Source organism: Thermobia domestica, chromosome 5 (genome assembly GCF_964235325.1).
Source record: "Thermobia domestica chromosome 5, izTheDome1.hap1.1, whole genome shotgun sequence".
Classification (NCBI taxonomy): Eukaryota; Metazoa; Arthropoda; class Insecta; order Zygentoma; family Lepismatidae; genus Thermobia; species Thermobia domestica.
The window spans coordinates 8252072-8272313 of NC_137458.1; the positions used below are offsets into that span (position 1 = coordinate 8252072).

General features: G+C 37.8%; 1 protein-coding gene across 2 annotated transcripts in view; it reads left to right on the forward strand.

Annotated features, from left to right (window-relative positions):
- The window catches only part of Eaat2 (Excitatory amino acid transporter 2), a 226930-nt gene that overhangs the window by 65611 nt on the left and 141077 nt on the right, over window positions 1–20242 (forward strand). The window contains exon 2 of one of the 2 annotated variants that reach the window (XM_081758158.1): window positions 14631–14768. In XM_081758158.1, the coding sequence (XP_081614284.1) occupies window positions 14648–14768 (121 nt within the window). In that variant the 5' untranslated portion in view covers window positions 14631–14647. Of the gene's footprint in view, window positions 1–14386; window positions 14769–20242 lie in introns of those variants that run through there. The other variant, XM_081758157.1, reaches the window with a different exon arrangement.

Genomic DNA, 20242 nt, shown 5'->3' on the forward strand with positions numbered 1-20242 from the left:
TATATATATATATATATATATATATATATATATATATATATATATATATATATATATATATATATATATATATATATATATATATATATATATATATATATATATATATATATATATATATATATATATAAACTTCCATTTCAAGAGCATCGGCGCAAATCTGTCTTCAACATCATCGGGTAAGTAGGGTAAGACCATTCCCATATTTTTTAAGCGAAGTCCAAAATATTTATGAAATTGAAAAGCACTGCTGTGGAGGATCAGGGGAACAGAGTTGTCTTCAACATTAGCAGGCGGGCAGATTGAGGCTTATTCGGAGGAGGGAGATGAGATTCATATTATGGTAGGTGAATCTGATTTTTGAGGTGAACCTGTTGTATATTATATATATCAGACGATGTAGATGAAGTAGTGGTACATATCAGTATTACAAATTAGTGCCGTGAACACATTCTCAAATCTGAATACATGCATATTTATAATTGGTATTTTAACTTAGGTAAAAAAAAAAAAAAAAAAAAAAAAAAAAAAAAAAAAACCATTTCAAATCGTATTATTGCGGGGGCAGTCCTCCCAGTTCCAAGATTGGGGGGAAATGTCCCCCTCATCTTCCCGAGATTTCCGCCAGTGTTCAAGAGAATGCCTGGAAACAATTGCCAACGACTGTTAATCATACGAAAAAGCAATTCTAGTACATTAATCAACTTTTGAAAAGGAATTAATGTAGTATAGCAAACAAATAAATATAAAAGTATTAGGTTTTGATAAAAGCTTTTGGGAAACCCCAACCTTTGTTTGTTAATTGTTTTGTTTTGATCCATTTGAGATTTTCCTTGCCGCAGAACTACTAATCTCATAACATTTACCGTAATATTACGCACAGATAATAGATTGCGAGTGATCTTGTGCTCTGTTTATCATCCATTGATTATGGTGATTTCGCAATGTTTACATCCGTTTAACGTTAATTTAATTATTTATTTATTTCTCTCTTTTTCCTTTCTTTTCTTTCTCTTTCTTTTTTCTTTCCTTTTTTCCTTCCTTCTTTCTTTTATTCTTTCTTTCTTTCCCTTTCAAACAACATAACATTGCTTCCCCACTTGCCTAGTTGCTAACGCGTCCGCCTTTGATATATGTGCTTGTAGGTTCGATTCCCGGTGGGAGAGCATTGAACACACTATACTGATTCGGGTTTCACATAGCTTCGATGCTGAAAAGGAATGGTACACTTCAACAAACAAACGGTGTTATCCATCACGAAGTCACATAGCTTGGGATCGAACCAAGGACCTCTCACACCCAGGGATCCAAGATATCAGTAGCAAGAGCCTGAAAATTTTAAAATATTTATTTTTATTATTTTTATATTATTATTTTTATTATTTATATATGTGGATGCGCCCTTGACTAACGTGACAGTAACGGGACAAATAACTACGTCTTAAAATTTACGGGCGGAACTGTAAATATTGATGCGTCAATTTTTGATTCACACTTCTTTCCTTTGTTTCCAAATGTTCGTGAAGCATCATAAACAGTCAATCGATAGGTATGTCCATTGTTGATGATTCAATTAAGATTTATAAATGCAATACATTAAAAAGAAGTTCTGGGTAATTAATAACAGCAAAACTCATAAACAGAAAATGCTGAACACAATTCCATCTTTTGATAGATTATAAACTGTCGGTTCGTGAAGGAATGCCGATTGATTGATTGTTTTATCGTCCTGTATACAATGAGATAATTATGCCTTTTTTTTATTTCAGTTGTTAAAGGTCAGTACGCAATTCTCAAAATGAATTTGTTGTGGATATTTTTGAAGACAGGCAAAACTGGTTTCACTGGAAGATTTTATGTCAATATAAAATCATGTACAAAAATTAAGTGAAATATTTCAGCTTAACGTCCTACGTGTATCCTCTTTTGACTAAGGGAGACAATGATTAACCCTTTAAGGATTTATGGTATATTTTTATACCATGGCGTAGTATCGTCTTTGACCGCTTATTTAGGTTCTATAAAAGGTATTTAGGGCAGGTTTTTTTATTTGATCAAGTCAAGGATGGAACAAACAACATCCTAGATGCGTTTTGAAACCAGATGTTCAACTTCGCGGCGCCAAGTGGGGACGGAGATGCGTCACATTTTTTTTTTTTTGGTTTTTTTTTTTTTTTTTTTTTTTGTTTTTAAGGTAAATTTCAAAACTTTTTCACACCTTTAGTTTTCAAGATATTAGATCGAAACTTTGCATATGGTTTGTGTGTACTTTTGCGTATTTCTCAATTTTTTTTCAGATCCCTACGTGAACCGGAGACGGGACCGAGGGGCGCAATGTTCCGAGGAGGTGATTTTTTTTTCAGAGAAATTCTGTTTTTTTTTTTTTTTTTAATTTTTCCGGTGCAGGTGTATGACACGGACATGTGAGTAGTACTGTTGGAAAGAACTAGTTATATTGAAGAAAATGGCGTTTGAACCATGACTCTAGGTCAAATAGTAATGACGCAGTAAATTTTTATTAGCCTATAAGAATTAAATTCAGACTTTCAACAATTTTTTCCGTCCTTTGTTTTCAAGATACAAGATTGAAATTTTGCACATGTTTTATGTATTTGGTCTAGGAATTAATTCGTGCGGGTGGACAAGAGATGGCGCAACGAACGGAGCGTCCCACAGTTCCGTGTATCCACACATGTGTTGCAAACCCCTGTCATCGCGTATCGTTCGTAGTATAGGGCAGAGGATTAAAGCGTCAACAACACCAGTTTGTAGTTAAGTGAACATGGCGCAATTTGTGCCTGATAAAGTGTTTTTGCGGGGTGTCCTGCTGCATTACTTTAACATGCAGAAAAGTGCGACTGAAAGTCATCGTATTTTGGTGGAAGTGTATGGTGACCATGCTCTAGCTGAGCGAACGTGTCAGAAGTGGTTTGCACGGTTTAGAAGTGGTGATTTCGGCTTGGCAGACCAAGAGCGAGCTGGACAGCCAAAAAAATTTCAAGACGAAGAATTGACAGCATTGCTCGAGCAGGATTCGTGTCAAACGCAGGAACAACTTGCAGCAGCATTAGGCGTTGATCAAACAACAGTCTCCAAACGTTTGAAAGCCATGGGAATGATTCAAAAGATGTCACATTGGGTTCCACATGAATTGAAAGACAGAGACGTTGAAAGACGAAAAACCATTTGCGAATTGCTTCTTCAACGACAGAGCAGAAAGGGGTTTCTGCATCGAATTATTACGGGTGATGAGAAGTGGATCCATTACGAGAACCCTAAACGAAAAAAGGCCTGGGTGAAACCAGGTGAACCAGGTCCATCACAACCAAAACGAGATATTCACTGTGCAAAGGTTATGCTGTGCATATGGTGGGATATGAAAGGTGTGGTGTACTATGAGCTGCTGCAACCGGGTGAAACTATGAATGGAGAACGTTATCGACGACAATTAATGCTTTTGAAGCAAGCTCTGGCCAGAACACGACCAGAATGGGAGAACAGACATGATAAACTTATTGTTCAACATGATAACGCTCGCCCACATGTCGCAAAACCGGTCAAAACCTATTTAGAAAATGTCGGATGGGAAGTTTTACCCCACCCGCCGTATTCACCAGACGTTGCTCCTTCGGACTACTACTTGTTCGATTGCATGAACAACGATTTGATTGGACAGCGGTTTACTTCTTCAGAAGATATCGAAACATGGGTCTCTGACTGGATCGCTTCCAAGGATGAGGACTTCTTTCGCCACGGAATCCGTACATTGCCTGACAGATGGGCGAAAGTGGTGGCTAGCGATGGACAATATTTTTCTTAAGGTATTTATGTATTTTGTGTTTGTACTACAGCTTCAATGTGTGCGTACCAACCGCACGAATTAATTCCTAGACCAAATACATAACATTGTAATTTTCTAAATTCAGATCCCTACGTGAACCGAGGCCCTGACCAGAGGGGCGCAAAATTTCCAAAAGATTTTTTTCGCAAAATAAATATCCCAGTTTTGCCCGATTTTCCCGTTTCTGGTGTATAATACGGGCAATTGAGTGGTACCGTTGGAAAGTATGCTCTATGCGGAAGGAAAAAAACGAGGTATGAACCATGATCCTCCGATAAATAGTAAGGAAGCAGTAGCTGTTTGAATGAAAGTCTAAAATTTACCTCAAAAAGTGGAAATCCTAAAAGGGTTAAGGCAAGTGAATGATGATGGAAGAATTGGTGGAATGAGGCAGTGGGAGGAAACGGGAGTATCTTGAGAAAACCCACGGATATAATGCTATGCACCACAGACTTTCTTGGCCAGGGACCGAACCAGGGACCCACGCACCTGAAGCAAGCAATCTACCACTAAGGCAGCAGCCACGAACGTAGACTGAAAGTATTTGAGAACAAGATCCTGAGACGAATATTCTAATCCAAGAGGAACGGGAATGCAGAATGGCGGAAACTCCATAACGAGGAACTACATAATGTATGCGGTTAGTGTAAACAAGTCTAAGAGGCTCAGGTGGGCAGGTCATGTAGCCAGAATGGAAGAAAGTAGGAACACTTTCAAAGTTTTAACTGGAAATCCAATCGGAAAACAACCGTTAGGAAGACAGGCGCAGATAGGAGGACAATATTAGAATGGATCTCGCAGAAATAGGAATACAAAGTAGAAACTGGATCCAGTTGGCTAATGACAGTAGTCAGTGGAGACGTTTTGTGAATGCGGCATTGATCCTTCGGGTTCCATAGGCAATAGAGATAGTTGGTTAGTTCTCGGATAAGTTCTTAAAAATCTCCGACGTTAAACTTTCTATCATTGCACCTATGAAATTTTCTTTGAAATGATAATTAAAGAATTCTAATGATCTATTTATGTCGAAGAGACAATATAAGATTTGAATAATGTGTTAATTTAAAATTAAATAAATTATTTTTGGACCAGAGTTTTTTCTCTCATCTCTTAAAATGTTAATTGTTTCACAAGTGTTTTTTTTTGTGTGTGTGTGTGTGTGTGTCCTGGAAAAAAAAAAAGGTGTACGTACCATTTCTATATCGTAGACGAGCAGAATTTTTCCAGTATTCATGTTAATGAAAACTTGTCATTTTCTTGATTATTCTTATTTTATAGATTTCCAAATTATGCTATGCAAAAGTATTTGAAGTCTTATATAAGGGAGGGCATGGTGGCATAGTGGCAGAGCACTTACCTCTGGTTCTTGGGGTCCCAGGTTCGATCCCCGACCGAGTAGTTTGTGGTGGACAACATAGTGTCTGTGGGTTTTCTCGGAGTTCTCCCATTTCATCCACACTTTCATTCCACCAATTTTTCCATCGTCATTTCCTTACCTTAATCATCCATCTCCCTTAGCCTAATGAGCACAATCGTGGGACGTTAAACTGAAAGATTTCATTTTTTTTTCCTTATAGAACAGCTCGTCGCTATGTCCATCTATCGCCTGTATATCGATAGCCATTCAAGCAAAAATAGTTGGAGATACCAAGAAGCAGCTCTTTGGAATCGATCCACCGTTTCAAAATAGGTTTTATCTCCTCCGTTAACTCTCTACTGAAATCAGAAGAGGTTGAAATTAATCATTTCCGGTTTCAACGTTGATCGCCATAAAACAAAAACAGTAACAGATAGCAACAAGCAGTTTTCTAGAATCGATTCAGCGTCTCAAGAAAAGAATTGATCTTTACTTCCATCTCTCTACTGCAACCGGAAGTGATAAAAAATTACTATTTCCGGTTTCAAAATTGATCTTTATGGAGCAAAAACGACAAGCAATAGTAGTAAACGGTTTCTTGGAAACGATTCAGAGTTCCAACAATAAGTTCCATCTCTTCCGTTGACCCTCTATTCAAACCGGAAGTAGTAGATATATAATCATTTCCGGTTTCAACATCGACCGCCATAGAGCAAATAATTTGCTAAGCTGTTCAAAATAAGAAACGAATTGACATTTAGAGCAAAACGTGTTAGCTACCCTGTTCTTATAGCATGAGTATTCCCCCAAGACATCCGCTTCAACGCAATACTCCTGATGTAGCAACACGGTTTGCTCTAAATCAATTCATTTCTTATTTTCAACCGATTTTAATATGAAATTTCACTAATGCACGCTTTATAATGTAATAAATCGTAATTATCTAGATACACACGATGAACAACTGGGTAATTTAAATACTCAGTAGTAAGTAATGTGTACGCGGGGTCCTTTCGTCTGGCAACTCCAATACCTACCTTACACCGTTCAGTGGCGTAACTAAAGGCTTGGGGAGTCGCTCCCGCAGACAGCGTGGAGCAGGGCCCCTTCTCTACGTCTCACATCACGATTTGGGGCACCCTGATTGCTTGAGGGGTCTGCGGGGCCCTTATTTACGCCCCTGACATCGTTAATTGTAACGGCTTTGATAATGTATTGCACTTCGTTCTGTTTTCATGCAAAACTTATATTTTGTATATCGACTTCATATTCATCGTCCAGGAGGCGGTCTGTTCTTCACAAACGACGCTTCTGGATCCACTACTGCGCTTAAAGGCAATGGTTGATCTAGAATCTAGAGCTTTTGCTAGGAGAGGGGCAGCCAAAACTCAGATTATGATAGATATCTCGATACCTTGAAGTATAACAGCTTCAACTACTTTTGTTACTCAAAAAACTAGGGGTGTAAGCTCCCTGGCTCCGGGATAGATCCGCCACTGACTAAAGCTAGTTCAAAGTCACGTTAATAAAGTTGTATTTTATTAAGTATTTTCATTGTTTTGGTAATTACCTATAATATTGTCATTTGTATATCAAAGGAAGAAGAACGTAATTCATTGTAATAACAAAGAACGAAGACCTGTGTAGAATTATTAATTTTCTGGTCCACATATTGTATGTAGAGGATTTTAAGCTTAGTCTCCTGGTCGGTATTGGATTATTTTTAAATGATTAAGCAACTCCGTCACATTTTCTGTTCATTCCAATTTTTCAAGTACCAGGGGCGGATCCAGGACGGACTTCTGAGGGGGGCGGTGGGTTGTAATACTCCTTCTTTTATGAGTTCCAAACTCTGGGATGGGTTTTATTAATATATAAAATAAGAAAGTTTTCTCTTCTGGGGAGGTAATCACCCCGATCCCCCCTGGATCCGCCCCTGATAAGTAGGCGTTAGTAGGTATAATTATATAATTTACAGATTAAAATAGATTTGACAATTTGTTCAGTGATTACGGCCATCTAGGAGTTCCGTCTAAAGAACCAGTCACTGATTGATCAAAGACTAAGATCTGCACTAGAATCCTCAGTTCACGAAGGACCGCGGTGGCTCAGTAGTAGAGCATTCACTTGTAGTGCATGGGGTCCCTGCTTTGATTCCAGCTCGCATCAAATGAACTTTGTGGTGGGCAAATGCCATGTGCATGAATTTCCTTGAGGTTCTCTCGTTTTCTCGCACTTTTTTCATCCCACTATTTCATTAATTTCTCATTATCACTATCTTCTTTAACCTAGTCGGCATAAACGTGCGACGTAAAACTTAGTTCACAAATCTCTAGATTTGTGAACAAATCGGCTTAGGAACAAGGTATGTGAACAATTTTCCTTTCGGCTTACGAACAATGTTTCGGGATACGAACGTACATATATGTATGTGCCGACAATTCCAGGCACGGGCCTTTTCCGAATACACTATTTATCCGTGTTCTAAGTTCAAATATTACTTTTTTGTTCTTTTTCGCACTTTTACCTCTCATAGTGTGCTGTTTATTTAGTGTCACTTCTCTTTAAAAAGGATTATGTTTCATTCATTTTGTGTTCATCAGAGAAAAATCCTTAAAAATGTTAAAAAAAAAAAAAAAGTACCATGTTGCTCTGGCTAGAACTAATTAATTGTATTTACATTTGGTTTGCGAATAGCGACACGAAACGGGTAACTTCGTATCTCATGGGTTCACTACATTTAGAATGACGTCGAGCTGTACGTAATAATATAAATCAAAATTTGTGTTCTCCCTTTAAAGTGCTTAAATTGGAAACATGTTACTATATTAACGCTAGATGGGATAAGAAATTGCTGATAAAATATTATGAGTTGTATGTGAATAAAAAGTATATGTCATCGTTACGAAACGATAAACCACAAACTGTTAGTTAACCATGTATTTTGGTACACACTGTATATAGTACATAAATAATTTATTTCACCTAAGTAAAAACTCTCTATCATTATGGACAACGAATAACGTGACTTACATTTTAGCGCCACATTTTTTTCTTTTTTAATTTTCTTAAAATATACGGGTGGGCAGGGCCGGCCCTAGATAATTTGCTGCCCCGTCCAATGGTATCATTTACCACCCTCTATTTCTCTAGAAAAAAACAAATCTTAAAAGTTACGGTTTTAAGTATGGTATCCGTCATAAACATCGAAAGGGAGGGAAAGTGCACTCCCACTCAGAAAGGCCTAAACACTATAAATACAATCTATTTGTATGTTTTATTCTTCAAATAATAATCTTTTATGTTAGTGAAAGATTAAGCAAACACACCTGTAGAGGAAAGATGATAGGCTAATCCTGTATGTAGAATTTAATATCGAGCTTCAATCTTAATATATCACTGTGTAAGTCCACTGCAACTAGCTCTGTTATCTTTATTTCTTGATTTTCCTTCTACGTCTGTTAAAGAAATTAAAAAAAAAAACTTGTTTCCACCTTCAATGATAAGGAACTTGTTTGTCACAAAGACAAGACTAGTTTTCATATCAAAACTGTGATAACTAACTAAATGGAACAAATGTTCGCTACTGTTCGAGAATTTAGTTCTTGTATTTCACAACAATCAAGTAATTCATGCTGGGATTTGTTTGGCCATTTGCTTTAGCACTGTCCATGTGGCCTTAAACTAATGTGACCTAAACATGATTTATGAATGTATTATTCAAACAGAAGGTCAACTTAGTAAATTTAAGTGTCATTATCATGAAGTCTGTTTCCAATAAGAAATATATATTTTTACATAATATAGTAATTATGACAGATTTTTGCCACTCCTCGAAACTTGTCGCTCCGAGCAAATGCACGTGTTTCACATATGGTAGAGCCAGCTCTGCGTGTGAGAATTTATGCTCAAGTATGTTATCTTACTCAATTTGTTGTAATCTATCTGCTGATACATGTTTTATATTTGGACCATAGCTTAATTAAATAAAAATAAAAATTTAAGGCTCAATCTCATTAACCATACAATGTACCGTTGTGTTGCAATTTGTCATAACGAAGAGCTAAATAGGAGGATATTTCAGTAGCAGTTTTAGCTTCGTATAAGATCAGTTTTCAGATTTACAAAGGAATTCGTATTTCTTCATTTTGTCGAAAACTACACTTGAGATTTTAACACTCAAGCATATATTCTTTAATTCAATAAGGTCTGTCGATTATAAAATTTATTGGGAGTAGCCACCCAAAGTCCCGTTTCAGCATGATGGGGCACCCACCCATCAGAGATGAAGTGTGTCAGTGGGTCGGTGGGTCAGTGGGTCAAGTCTGTCAAGTTTTCTGAGTGGGTCAGTGGGTCGTGGGTCAACAGCATGTGACCCACTGTGACCCACCGTGACCCACTGCGACCCAACACCCACCGTGACCCACTGCGACCCAACACCTATTGTGACCCACTGTGACCCAACACCCACCGTGACCCACCACCCACCATGACCCACTGCGACCCACCACCCACCATGACCCACTCGACCCACCGACTCAGTATGATCTACCGATCCTCTCTGCTCACTGCATGGTAGACAGTATCTTCTGAAGACTGGTAAATTTGTTTTCGTTTTACTTTCAAGACCTTCATTTCCCTTCCTTTTCCACTTGTTTCTGTCTACCTACCTGAGGTGAGTATATCTAACCAAGTGAAAAAAGAACTTCAGACACTTTTGGATATTGATATTTTTAAATGTAATAATAGCAATAGGACTTATACTACTACTTGGCTTTCGAGATTTGTGAGTTTTTAGAAGAGCTAACTACTGGAAAAAATACATTTTTGAATCACTGTAATATATAAATTATTATATAAAAAATTGAATGTAACTATGTGTGCCTGATCATCATGGTCAAATTGCAAAGTCAAATGAAATTACTTTTGGTATATAGTTAGGCCTTAATCCAAACTGGGATGTTATATTGCTTTCATTACAATACATAATATCCTAAGGAGGTAGTGAGGATCCGAATTCTTGCGAAAAAAAATGAGTATCTCGCAAGCCTTTAAACTTACGGAGCTGAAATTCAGTGTATTAACTCTTTATTGAAAATAAACAGAATGTGTCCTAGCATTTTTTTAAATTCTCCTTTATGTGGGGGGGGTGGGCACTTTCTATATATGGAAAATTGATAGTGAGTTTGTTTGTAAAAATGATCGAAAACGATCGATGTTATTTAAGAAAAAAAATCAGAAACAAAAATATACAGTGCTTGGCTTCATATATCCATTGCTATCTACTATAATAATTGCTGAAGCTTGTTTATTATATGGAGCGCTTACAGCACAGGACAATCAACCCAAAAACTTATTACTAAAATAGGCATAAAATTTCTACTGTAAGCTTAATTACACGGAAATTTTAAGTTTGGATTGTACGCATAATTATATGGAAAATTTTACACTTTTTTCCCTTTACGTTGGTCTACTTATCTTGATTAGGAACTTTCAAATTTCTTCCTTTTTTCCAGTGAAAAGTATTGATAATTCAACAAGGAAATAATTATACTATGATAATTTAAGTTCATCGTAGTTTGGCACATGGCAAACAGCAGTGTGGTAATTGAAGAGGAAGAAGGAGAGAAATTCCCATTCACCTCTGAACACTTTCCAGGAACCTCGTTCCCTTTCGCTTTCTAGACGGGGTAGGGAACTTGATAATGGCATCAAATCTTCATGTGTAATTACAAAAATTAAATTTATAAACAAATAAGAAATCATCAGTTTATCAGGTTTTAATTGATAATTTATTCACAAGATTCCCTATCGAAGGCGTGGTAGATGAAGTTTCTGTTCTCCATGAGTCGACATTGCCAACTGACATGGTCGATATGGATAAGATGTTGTATGGTGATAGAGAGATGATACTTCTTGCTGAGTATTTCAAAACTGACCAAGAAAAATCGTTATCAGACTTAAGTCTAACAAGCAGATTGTCGATGAGGAGTTGCAGAAATCGGGTAGAAATGTCAGTTTCCATAACAGAGTGCGAACGGGGATTTCCCCTTATGAATTTACAGATGACTGATATTAGAAATAGACTAAGTGCTCATTGTCTAACTTGTTGTTCATCAATGTTAATGGCCCACCGCTAGACAAGCTCAAAGTAGACGAGCTAGTTATTTCTTGGCTGAAGGATGGACATCATTCCGCTGCGGATGGTTTACCACGTAAAAGTTACCAACAGGAAATTAACTCGATTTCAGGTTTGTTTTAAGGTGGAAAATTACGAGTTATAGAAAATGAAAACTTGTATTACTAATGGCTTATTTGTGTTATTCAACTTTGTACCTATTTTTTAGTAAGTATCTTCTTTGCTTTAGATAAAGTACTTTGAATAAATATTCATTATAATTGCAATTATGCAAATTTGTAACTTAAATTTAACATGGTGTTTTAGTGATTACACAAACTACAATTATGAGCATACTTTATGAAGATGCTCTCACATAGGGTACCCGAGCACCTTTATACACTATGAAAAACTGATTTTTCAAGTACTTTGTGAGAAAAATACTGTGAACTGAGAAACCATAACCTTTTCCATATTGTACAGGGATATTTTCCTGCGAATAGAAGTTTCTTTTGGAATGCGTTCAGAAAGTAACACTTGCAAGAATACTCTCTTAGTACAAGTATATTTTAGGCACACACTAATTTCCCCCCACCTCGAACTGTTTCAATTTCCTCACTGACAAACACTTTACCATTTTATATCATAAAGGTCAGATCCACTGTTATTGTAACAGAGTGGTGCTTGAGCGATTGACTAGAAATTCAAACTCCGATTAGTGACAATTTCACAGTCATGTTTTATTACAAGTGTAAACTCTTTAGTCAGTACAGAAGAGGCCGTGGGTCGTGTTCAGAGTTGATGACGATGAATTTTGGTGAGTCAGAATAGGTCACAGTGGAAAAATGAAATCTTTGAGTTTTACGTCCCACGGTTATGCCGGTTAGGCTAAAGGAGACGGTGATGATGAGTAATGAATGAAATGGTGGAATGAAGGGAGGAAACGGGAGAACCCCGAGGAAACCCACGCATACGGTGTTTGTCCACCACAAAGTTCACTTGGCGGGGGCTGGGATCGAACCCGGGACCCCAAGCACCAGAGGTGAACGCTCTACCACTGAGCCACCGCGGCCCCAGGTCACAGTGGATGAGAGTGGTTCATGGTGAGTGGTGGGTCACGGTGGGTCAGAGTGGGTCACCGTGGGTGGTGGGTCAGAGTGGGTCCCCGTGGGTGGTTGGTCAGAGTGGGTCACCGTGGGTGGTGGGTCATGGTGGGTCACGGTGGGTCTTGGTGGGTCGTGGGTCAGAGTGGGTCATGGTGGGTGGTGGGTCAAGTTTTCGTTGACCCACGCAAACTCTGCCACCCATTATGCCCTCGCTGTACGCGAATATCTTACGGAAGTCTTTCCTGCGCGTTGGATTGGTCGTGGTAGTCCAGATCTGCCCGCACCCTTTGCCTGGCCACCACAAAGCCCAGACTTCACCACCTGTGATAATGCACTACGGGGGTTCATAAAGAGTATCGTTGTACAAAACCGTTACGATACCACTGCCAAACTGACAGAAGCTGTGAAACAAATTTTCACTCAAGGTACACCTGCAGTGCTCCGCAAAATGTCACAAAGAACCTGGCGGCGTATTATCCTTTGTTATAAGAATGACGGCCGACAGACTGCACCTTTGGACACTTTATGTTTCCTATCTCAATAAAACTTCTCAAATGCATTCAGCTCTTTCCGTGTAGTTATTTAAGTACGTTTGGTGGTTTATGTTACTTATTTTTAGGGGTAACGAGACCTTTTGGCCACCCTGTACAATAAGAATATGAGATAAAAGTAAATGTCCGAAAGACAAAAGCCATGGAGATTGGAACGAAGGAGTCGGTGTCAAATATAGAAGCAGAAGGGGAGAAAATAGAACAGGTGACTAGTTTTCGATACCTGGGTAGTATTATTAGTAGTGATATGAAATGTGAACGTGAAATAAGAAATAAAAAAAATAGGAATGGCGAAAGAAGCCTTTAGGAGAAAGAAAATACTATTTTGTGGGACCGTGAGTTAAGAAAAAGACTTATAAAATGCTTCGTGTGAAGTATTGTAGTGTATGGGTCAGAAATGTAGGCATTACGCAAAAATGATGAAAAACGACTGGAATCTTTCGAAATGTGGGTGTGGAGAAGAATGGATAGAATCAGCTGAGTCTAGCGGAAAATGAATGATAGGGTCTTAGAAATGGTGGAGGAAAAAAAACAACTGTAGATGTTATTAAGAAGAGGGAGAGAAACTGTTTGGGACATTAGCTAAGAAGGAACTGGATCATGAGGGACATTTTAAAGAGTATGGTGGCAGGAAAGAGAGGGAGGGAACAAAGACGACTACAATTAATGGACGATATCAAAACAGAGAAATCGTACTTGAAGACGAAGAGGTTAGCGGAAAACCGTGAAGCTTCTCAGTTGCAGTAAATGACTTGCCAATAATAGCAGAATATCTATGAGATGAACAGTGGCGTATTTAGGGGGGCTTCCGGGCTTAAGCTCCCCCCCCCCCCGAAATTTTACTTACTATAGTAAAGTATATGAAGTATTTTGCAGAATTTTCACATTTTCAGGTAAATCCCCCCCCCGAAAGTTAGCAAAGCTCTCTCCGTAACAAAATCGTAAATACGCCACTGGAGATGAATATTGTAAAATTTTGGTGCAGATAGATCGGATATTTCCACTCTAAAGATTGCAACATTGTGTTTACGTTTGTTTTTCTTCTTATCCTTTATCGGCTCATTGACAATATAAAATCTAGATAATGAAATTACGTTCACTACTAGTAAAAATGATTCAGATTACGATCTACTTTAAATTATGCTTATTTCCTTCTAAAGCGGTAGAGTAAAAAAAAAATGCTGACCTAAACATTCAGGGAAAAATAGATCTAGTAAATATTGTGCAAACGTGTGTAACAAACGCAGTGTATATGCGCACACTGTCCTATCCTCGTCAAACCTGCTTGCTAAGTTTGCTTTCTTTCTTTCTTTTTTTTTTAATGCATTTTGCTCCGACGACTGTAAAATATAACCTGTAGATGGCAGGCTCATCGGTGGAAGAAACCACTGACAAGTAACCGGCCGGCACATAGGATCAATATCCGCCGAGTGCACCGAACGTTCTCACCCACAAAAGGCCACCTGCTTTTCTCCAGCTTTAGCCTTCAAGCAGATAGAAGACTACGTTTAATTCTTTGCCAATAATTCATTAAAAAAAGCAAACTTCTTTTGTAGCAGTTTGCTTTTTCTTAAAATATTAGCTTTTTAACAAGCCGCCAGCACGGTTTTTCCGGTGAATTTGGATTTACTCATGGAGAAATCTCTCCACTTTCCAGAGTATATTTTCACCAAGATGGGGGATGGCGAAGGACTAACTAACACCGACCGAGGAGGTAAAAACGTCAAAAAATGGATTAGAGACAACCTTCTTCTAATTGTCACCATCTCGGGCGTCCTCCTAGGATTCGTCTTGGGTGAGTACTAATATTTTTTTTTAATTATTTCATTGTTTTTCTCTTTTCCTTTATTTTAATTAAAATAATTTTACTTGGTTTTCATTGTAGAGCCAATGGATGTAAGTAGTAAAAATAATGTTTTTATTATTTATTTATTAGTATTTAATATTGTGCAACTCAGTGGCGGATCTACCCCGGGGCCTGGGGGCCTAGCCCCCCAGTTTTTTGAGTGGTAGAAATAAAAAAAAACTATTGTTTATTTATTTTCATAGTAAACTAATGATAGACTATCATAGTCTGGATTCAAGTTGCCCCCACAGATTCTACTTTCTAGATCCGCCACTAGAGTAACTTTTATTGAGTGCAAACATGAAAATATCTGGATTGGAACTTTCATTGAATGATTGATCTTTTCAGCATCAAGGTTAATGGTAATTTTAATTAGGGAGTCTGGGAGAAATTCTCCCCAGCACCAAGGGCGCCGACCCTGGGGAGGCCGGGGGGTCCGGTTCCCCCAAAGCTCATGTAAGCCCCCCTAGTGTATTTATGGGTATACAATGTTTGGCATAATTTGAATGCAATTTGTCTTAACATCCTCATATATATACCTTCTGCGTCTGAGTGCCCCCCCCCCCCCAAATTTACAGAGAAATCTGCGCCCATGCCCAGCACCATATCATATGGTGCTCCATGTGTATTACCAGTGTTTTCGCTCTCCATGTATTGAAATACTTTTCACTCTCCGTGTATTAAAAGTAACATCTTTCCCTCCCTCTACCCCTACACACACACACTCAGGGAGAAAGCTTCTGAAATCATCACAGACCAAAGCTATATCAGACAGAATCTGTTATGCAAATGTGGTTCAAACCAGTACTCGCGTTTGTATCCTCAGTGACGTAACTAAGGGGGAGCAAACGGGGCTTGTGCCTTGGGCGCCGGATTGGGTGTGTGCGCAAAGCTTGGCAAATATTTATTCTCACTCTAAGGCAATGCAAGGAGTTTAGCAAACTAAAGATCATTAAAAAATTACCTCAGAAACTTAACAGGCCAACAGTGACTCACCAACCTTAGGATCATACCCATAGAGCATAAGTCAGCTTTAAACCTATGTTTAGAGGACATTTTAAAAACCTTTGCAGCCTAAAGAGTCCTCAAAGTTAGATTTTAGTTCTAGCTTTTTGTGTTTTCATTTAACTTACATTGTGTTAAGAGATTTGCAAAAGGTATAATACTCGAGACAACAGCTTGACTGTTTGTCGTAATTAAATATTCTATTGTAAAGCAACACTGTTAATTCATTCTACATATATGCACATCCCGATATAATTCCAAAAACGTGATTTGCAGATTATAAGAATATGTCAAACATGCTACTCTCAGATAATTTAGCAATCAAATACTAATTAGTTTGGTGTTTTATCTTGTATTAAAAATTACATTCTGTACCGCAATTTTGAAATCAAGCTTCACTACTTGAAGAAAAAATGGAATAGGAGAATTACTGGGTGATGCCAACATCAGGTGTAGTCAGGGAGCGTTTTGGTTTGGTTGAGCAAGGAGGAGGGAGCTCTAAGGCGAAGTGATACGCTCAGGATTTCAAAGTAATATGGAACAATAATGGTAAAACTTTCAAATCCCCCCTACTCACCTTTCACAATAGAATTTCTCGAAACTGTCTCACCTATAAATGAATTTAAAGAGAACATTTGCACACATTTTTTTTCCTTCCTGAAAGTTTCAGCCCTTTGTCAAAAGCGAAAAAAATTCAAGCCCATTCCATTTTCCTCTTTCGAATTGAATTTCACAAAACATTGCCTCATCCACACAGACAAGAATTTAAGGAAAATGTTTGTATAATATCTAAAGTTCCTACACTCAACAGTTTGGAGATCTAGAGAAAACGAAAAAAGTTTGTTCCCCGTTTAAAAGTTATATTCCCCAAAATTCCGATTTATTCACAGCTTAAGGTTTAAAGAACACATTTATAGAAAATTCGAAGTTTCTACGCTCAAAAGCTTTGGAGAAATGGTGACCAACATTTTGAGATAACCTTTGTAATATCGATATTTGAACTACTGACGTAAATGAAAATTAACTTTATTGCTTCCTAATTTTGAGGTTGTAGGTTTCAATCTGAGCAACCAATTACTTTCTAAGCTCAGAATTTTTCCTCAGTTCCACCAGAGGAATGCCGGAGTGATGCTTTAATACGCAGGACGTGGCCGACTTTTTCTAACTTTTCTTCACCTTTTATATTTTACTTTTAATGAAATGTAGTTACTTCTGAGTGAAACTGAATTTTTGATTTGACATATTTTGTAACAATGAAAGAGTCAGGATACGAGCATGGGTGGATTGGGTTTGGGGTTAGGGATGCGCACGAGACGAGTCGAGACAGGATTTTCCTGACAAAATTCTAGACGAGACACGGCTCTTCAAATAGAGAAATATTCAATTTTCGAGTCGAGACATCACTTTTACAGCACATTTTTGAGACGAGACAGCCATAAATCTTGTCTCGTGCTCATCCCTATTTGGGGGGGGCGGTGGCTCAATGGTAGAGCGTTCACCTCTGGTTCATGGGGTCCTGGGTTCTAACCCTGCTCCTGCCAAGTGAACATTCTGGTGGACAAACGCCGTGTGCCTGGGTTTCCTCGGGGTTCTTCCGTTGCCTCCCATTTTCTTAATTTCACCATTTTCATTAATTTCTCATCATCATCGTCTTCTTTAGCCTAGCATGTGACGTAAAACTCAAAAATGTCACTTCAAAAAATGTTCGAGATCATGAAAAATGAATGAAAATGGTGAAATTAAGAAAATGGGAGGCTACGGGAGAACCCCGAGGAAACCCACGCACACAGCGTTTGTCCAACACAAAGTTCACTTGGCGCGAGCTGTGTTCGAACCAGGAACCCCATGCACCACAGGTGAACACTCTACCACTGAGCCACCATGGCCCACCAGCTTAGGCGTACTCACAGGAAAACACTGGGGGGAAATATCTCACAACATTTGGTAATCTTCAAATTTCTACTCAGCAATATACAATTTTAAAATTCATTTCACATTTTGTTTAGAACAACTTTTGCCATTTCGCAACCCCAAACCCAAAAATCTTGTGCCACCCATGCTCGTATCCTGACTCTTTTATTGTTACAAAATATGTCAAATCAAAAATTCAGTTTCACTCAGAAGTAACTACATTTCATTAAAAATAAAATATAAAAGGTGAAGAAAAGTTAGAAAAAATCGGCCACGTCCTTCGTATTAAAGAAGCATCACTCCGGCATTCCTCTGGTGGAACTGAGGAAAAATTCTGAGCTTAGAAAGTAATTGGTTGCTCAGATTGAAACCTACAACTTCAAAATTAGGAAGCAATAAAGTTAATTTTCATTTACGTCAGTAGTTCAAATATCGATATTACAAAGGTTATCTCAAAATGTTGGTCACCATTTCTCCAAAGCTTTTGAGCGTAGAAACTTCGAATTTTCTATAAATGTGTTCTTTAAACCTTAAGCTGTGAATAAATCGGAATTTTGGGGAATATAACTTTTAAACGGGGAACTTAAACTTTTTTCGTTTTCTCTAGATCTCCAGAACTGTTGAGTGTAGGAACTTTAGGTATTATACAAACATTTTCCTTAAATTCTTGTCTGTGTGGATGAGGCAATTTTTTGCGAAATTCAATTCGAAAGAAGAAAATGGAATGGGCTTGAATTTTTTTCGCTTTTGACAAAGGGCTGAAACTTTCAGGAAGGAAAACAAATGTGTGCAAATGTTCTCTTTAAATTCATTTATAGGTGAGACGGTTTCGAGAAATTCTATTGTGAAAGGTGAGTAGGGGGATTTGAAAGTTTTACCATTATTGTTCCGTATTACTCTGAAATCCTGAGCGTATCACTTAATTTCTTTTTTTTTTTTTAATTTAAATAGAAAATATGGATATTTTATGCGAAAAGACGATTTGCTAAGTTACGAGATTGAAAAAAATAAATACTTTTGTCTTTTTCTCGTATTGTCAAATAATATTCACTTTCTGAATTTTGAGTTGAGTTGAGTTGATTTTGGGTTTAACGTCCCGTTCAGCAGCGAGGCTATATGAGACGTGGACCTACTGATTAACTTGGAATCCGAACCACATGAGCTCTCGCCGGGAATCGAACCCGGGTCTCCCTTCTGAATTTTGAAACTCTCTGCAAATTCTCTAATTATTCTCTTTAGAATAAAATTTGAAAATGAAATGAAATCTTTATTTTACGTCCCACGGTTATGCCGGTTAAGCTAAAGGAGACAGTGATTATGAAAAATGAATGAAATGGTGGAATTAAGAAAGTGGGAGGAAACGGGAGAACCCGAGAAAACCCACGAGCACGGTGTTTGTCCACCACAAAGTCCCCACGGGAATAAAATTTGAATTTAATACTGTGTGTCGTTTTGGAAGTTGCGAGATAGAAGCTTTCATTAGCTTAAGACAGTGGTTTCCAACCTTTTCTAAACTGATGGCACACTTTACTGAAATCTCACATCTTGACAAACTTACTTGACTTTTTATTAATAATAATATAAATTACGTGTATAGTGTAAGTCTATACGGTTATATGAAGTGGTAACTCTAGGAGTAATATGGGGGCACGGTGGTTCAGTGGTGGAGCTCTTATCTCTAGTGCGTAGGTCCTTGGTTCGATCCCCGGCCAAGGAAGTTAATGATAGACAACATCGTATACGTAGATTTTCTCAGAATACTCCCATATTACACTCCTCTAATTCTTCCATCATCATTCACTTGCCTTAATCATCGTCTCGTTAGCCCAAAGAATCATAATCATGGGACGTTAAAATGAGATTTCATTTCTAGGTATTGTGCTGCCAAAATGTCTTGAGCCGTGGCAAAAATGCGAACTAAAGCTCACGCACCCACGCGTTGAGCCAATAAGGGTTCAGCTGTTGGTAATCTGCCGATAGCAGCGCTTGCAACGGAAGACTAGAGATTAAGTCAATGTAGTATATCTGTAGTAGTGAGCATTGTTGGTGCCACCGGAAGTGTTGACAGGAAAGTGTCGCCCTGTCTCAAAATTTATTTTAGCAAAAATATAAAATGCTTAATGATTTTTAAATTCTAAAATTTCGCAACACACCAATATGTCACGACACATCGGTTGAGAATCATTGGCTTGAAGGGGCGATAGATTATGTATGACCTCAAACTATGGCAACAATTATAAGTGTTCGATGATAATAGTAAAGTTCTCAAAGTTAAATCGTATTACTCTTTATGGAATTCTTAATTTCAGTTTCGGAAAGTCTTTTAAATCTGATAAAAAAAAAAAAAAACTAGCATTTTATTTTTATCTTACGGATATTTTTATCCTATATACTTCTCACAACTTTCTATTGTTTTCTTCTGTTTACTATTTACCAATTATTTTCTTCCGATTGGGCTACTTTTGATAAGATTTCTTATCGCTAATTTGAGTTATTTAAACAACTTG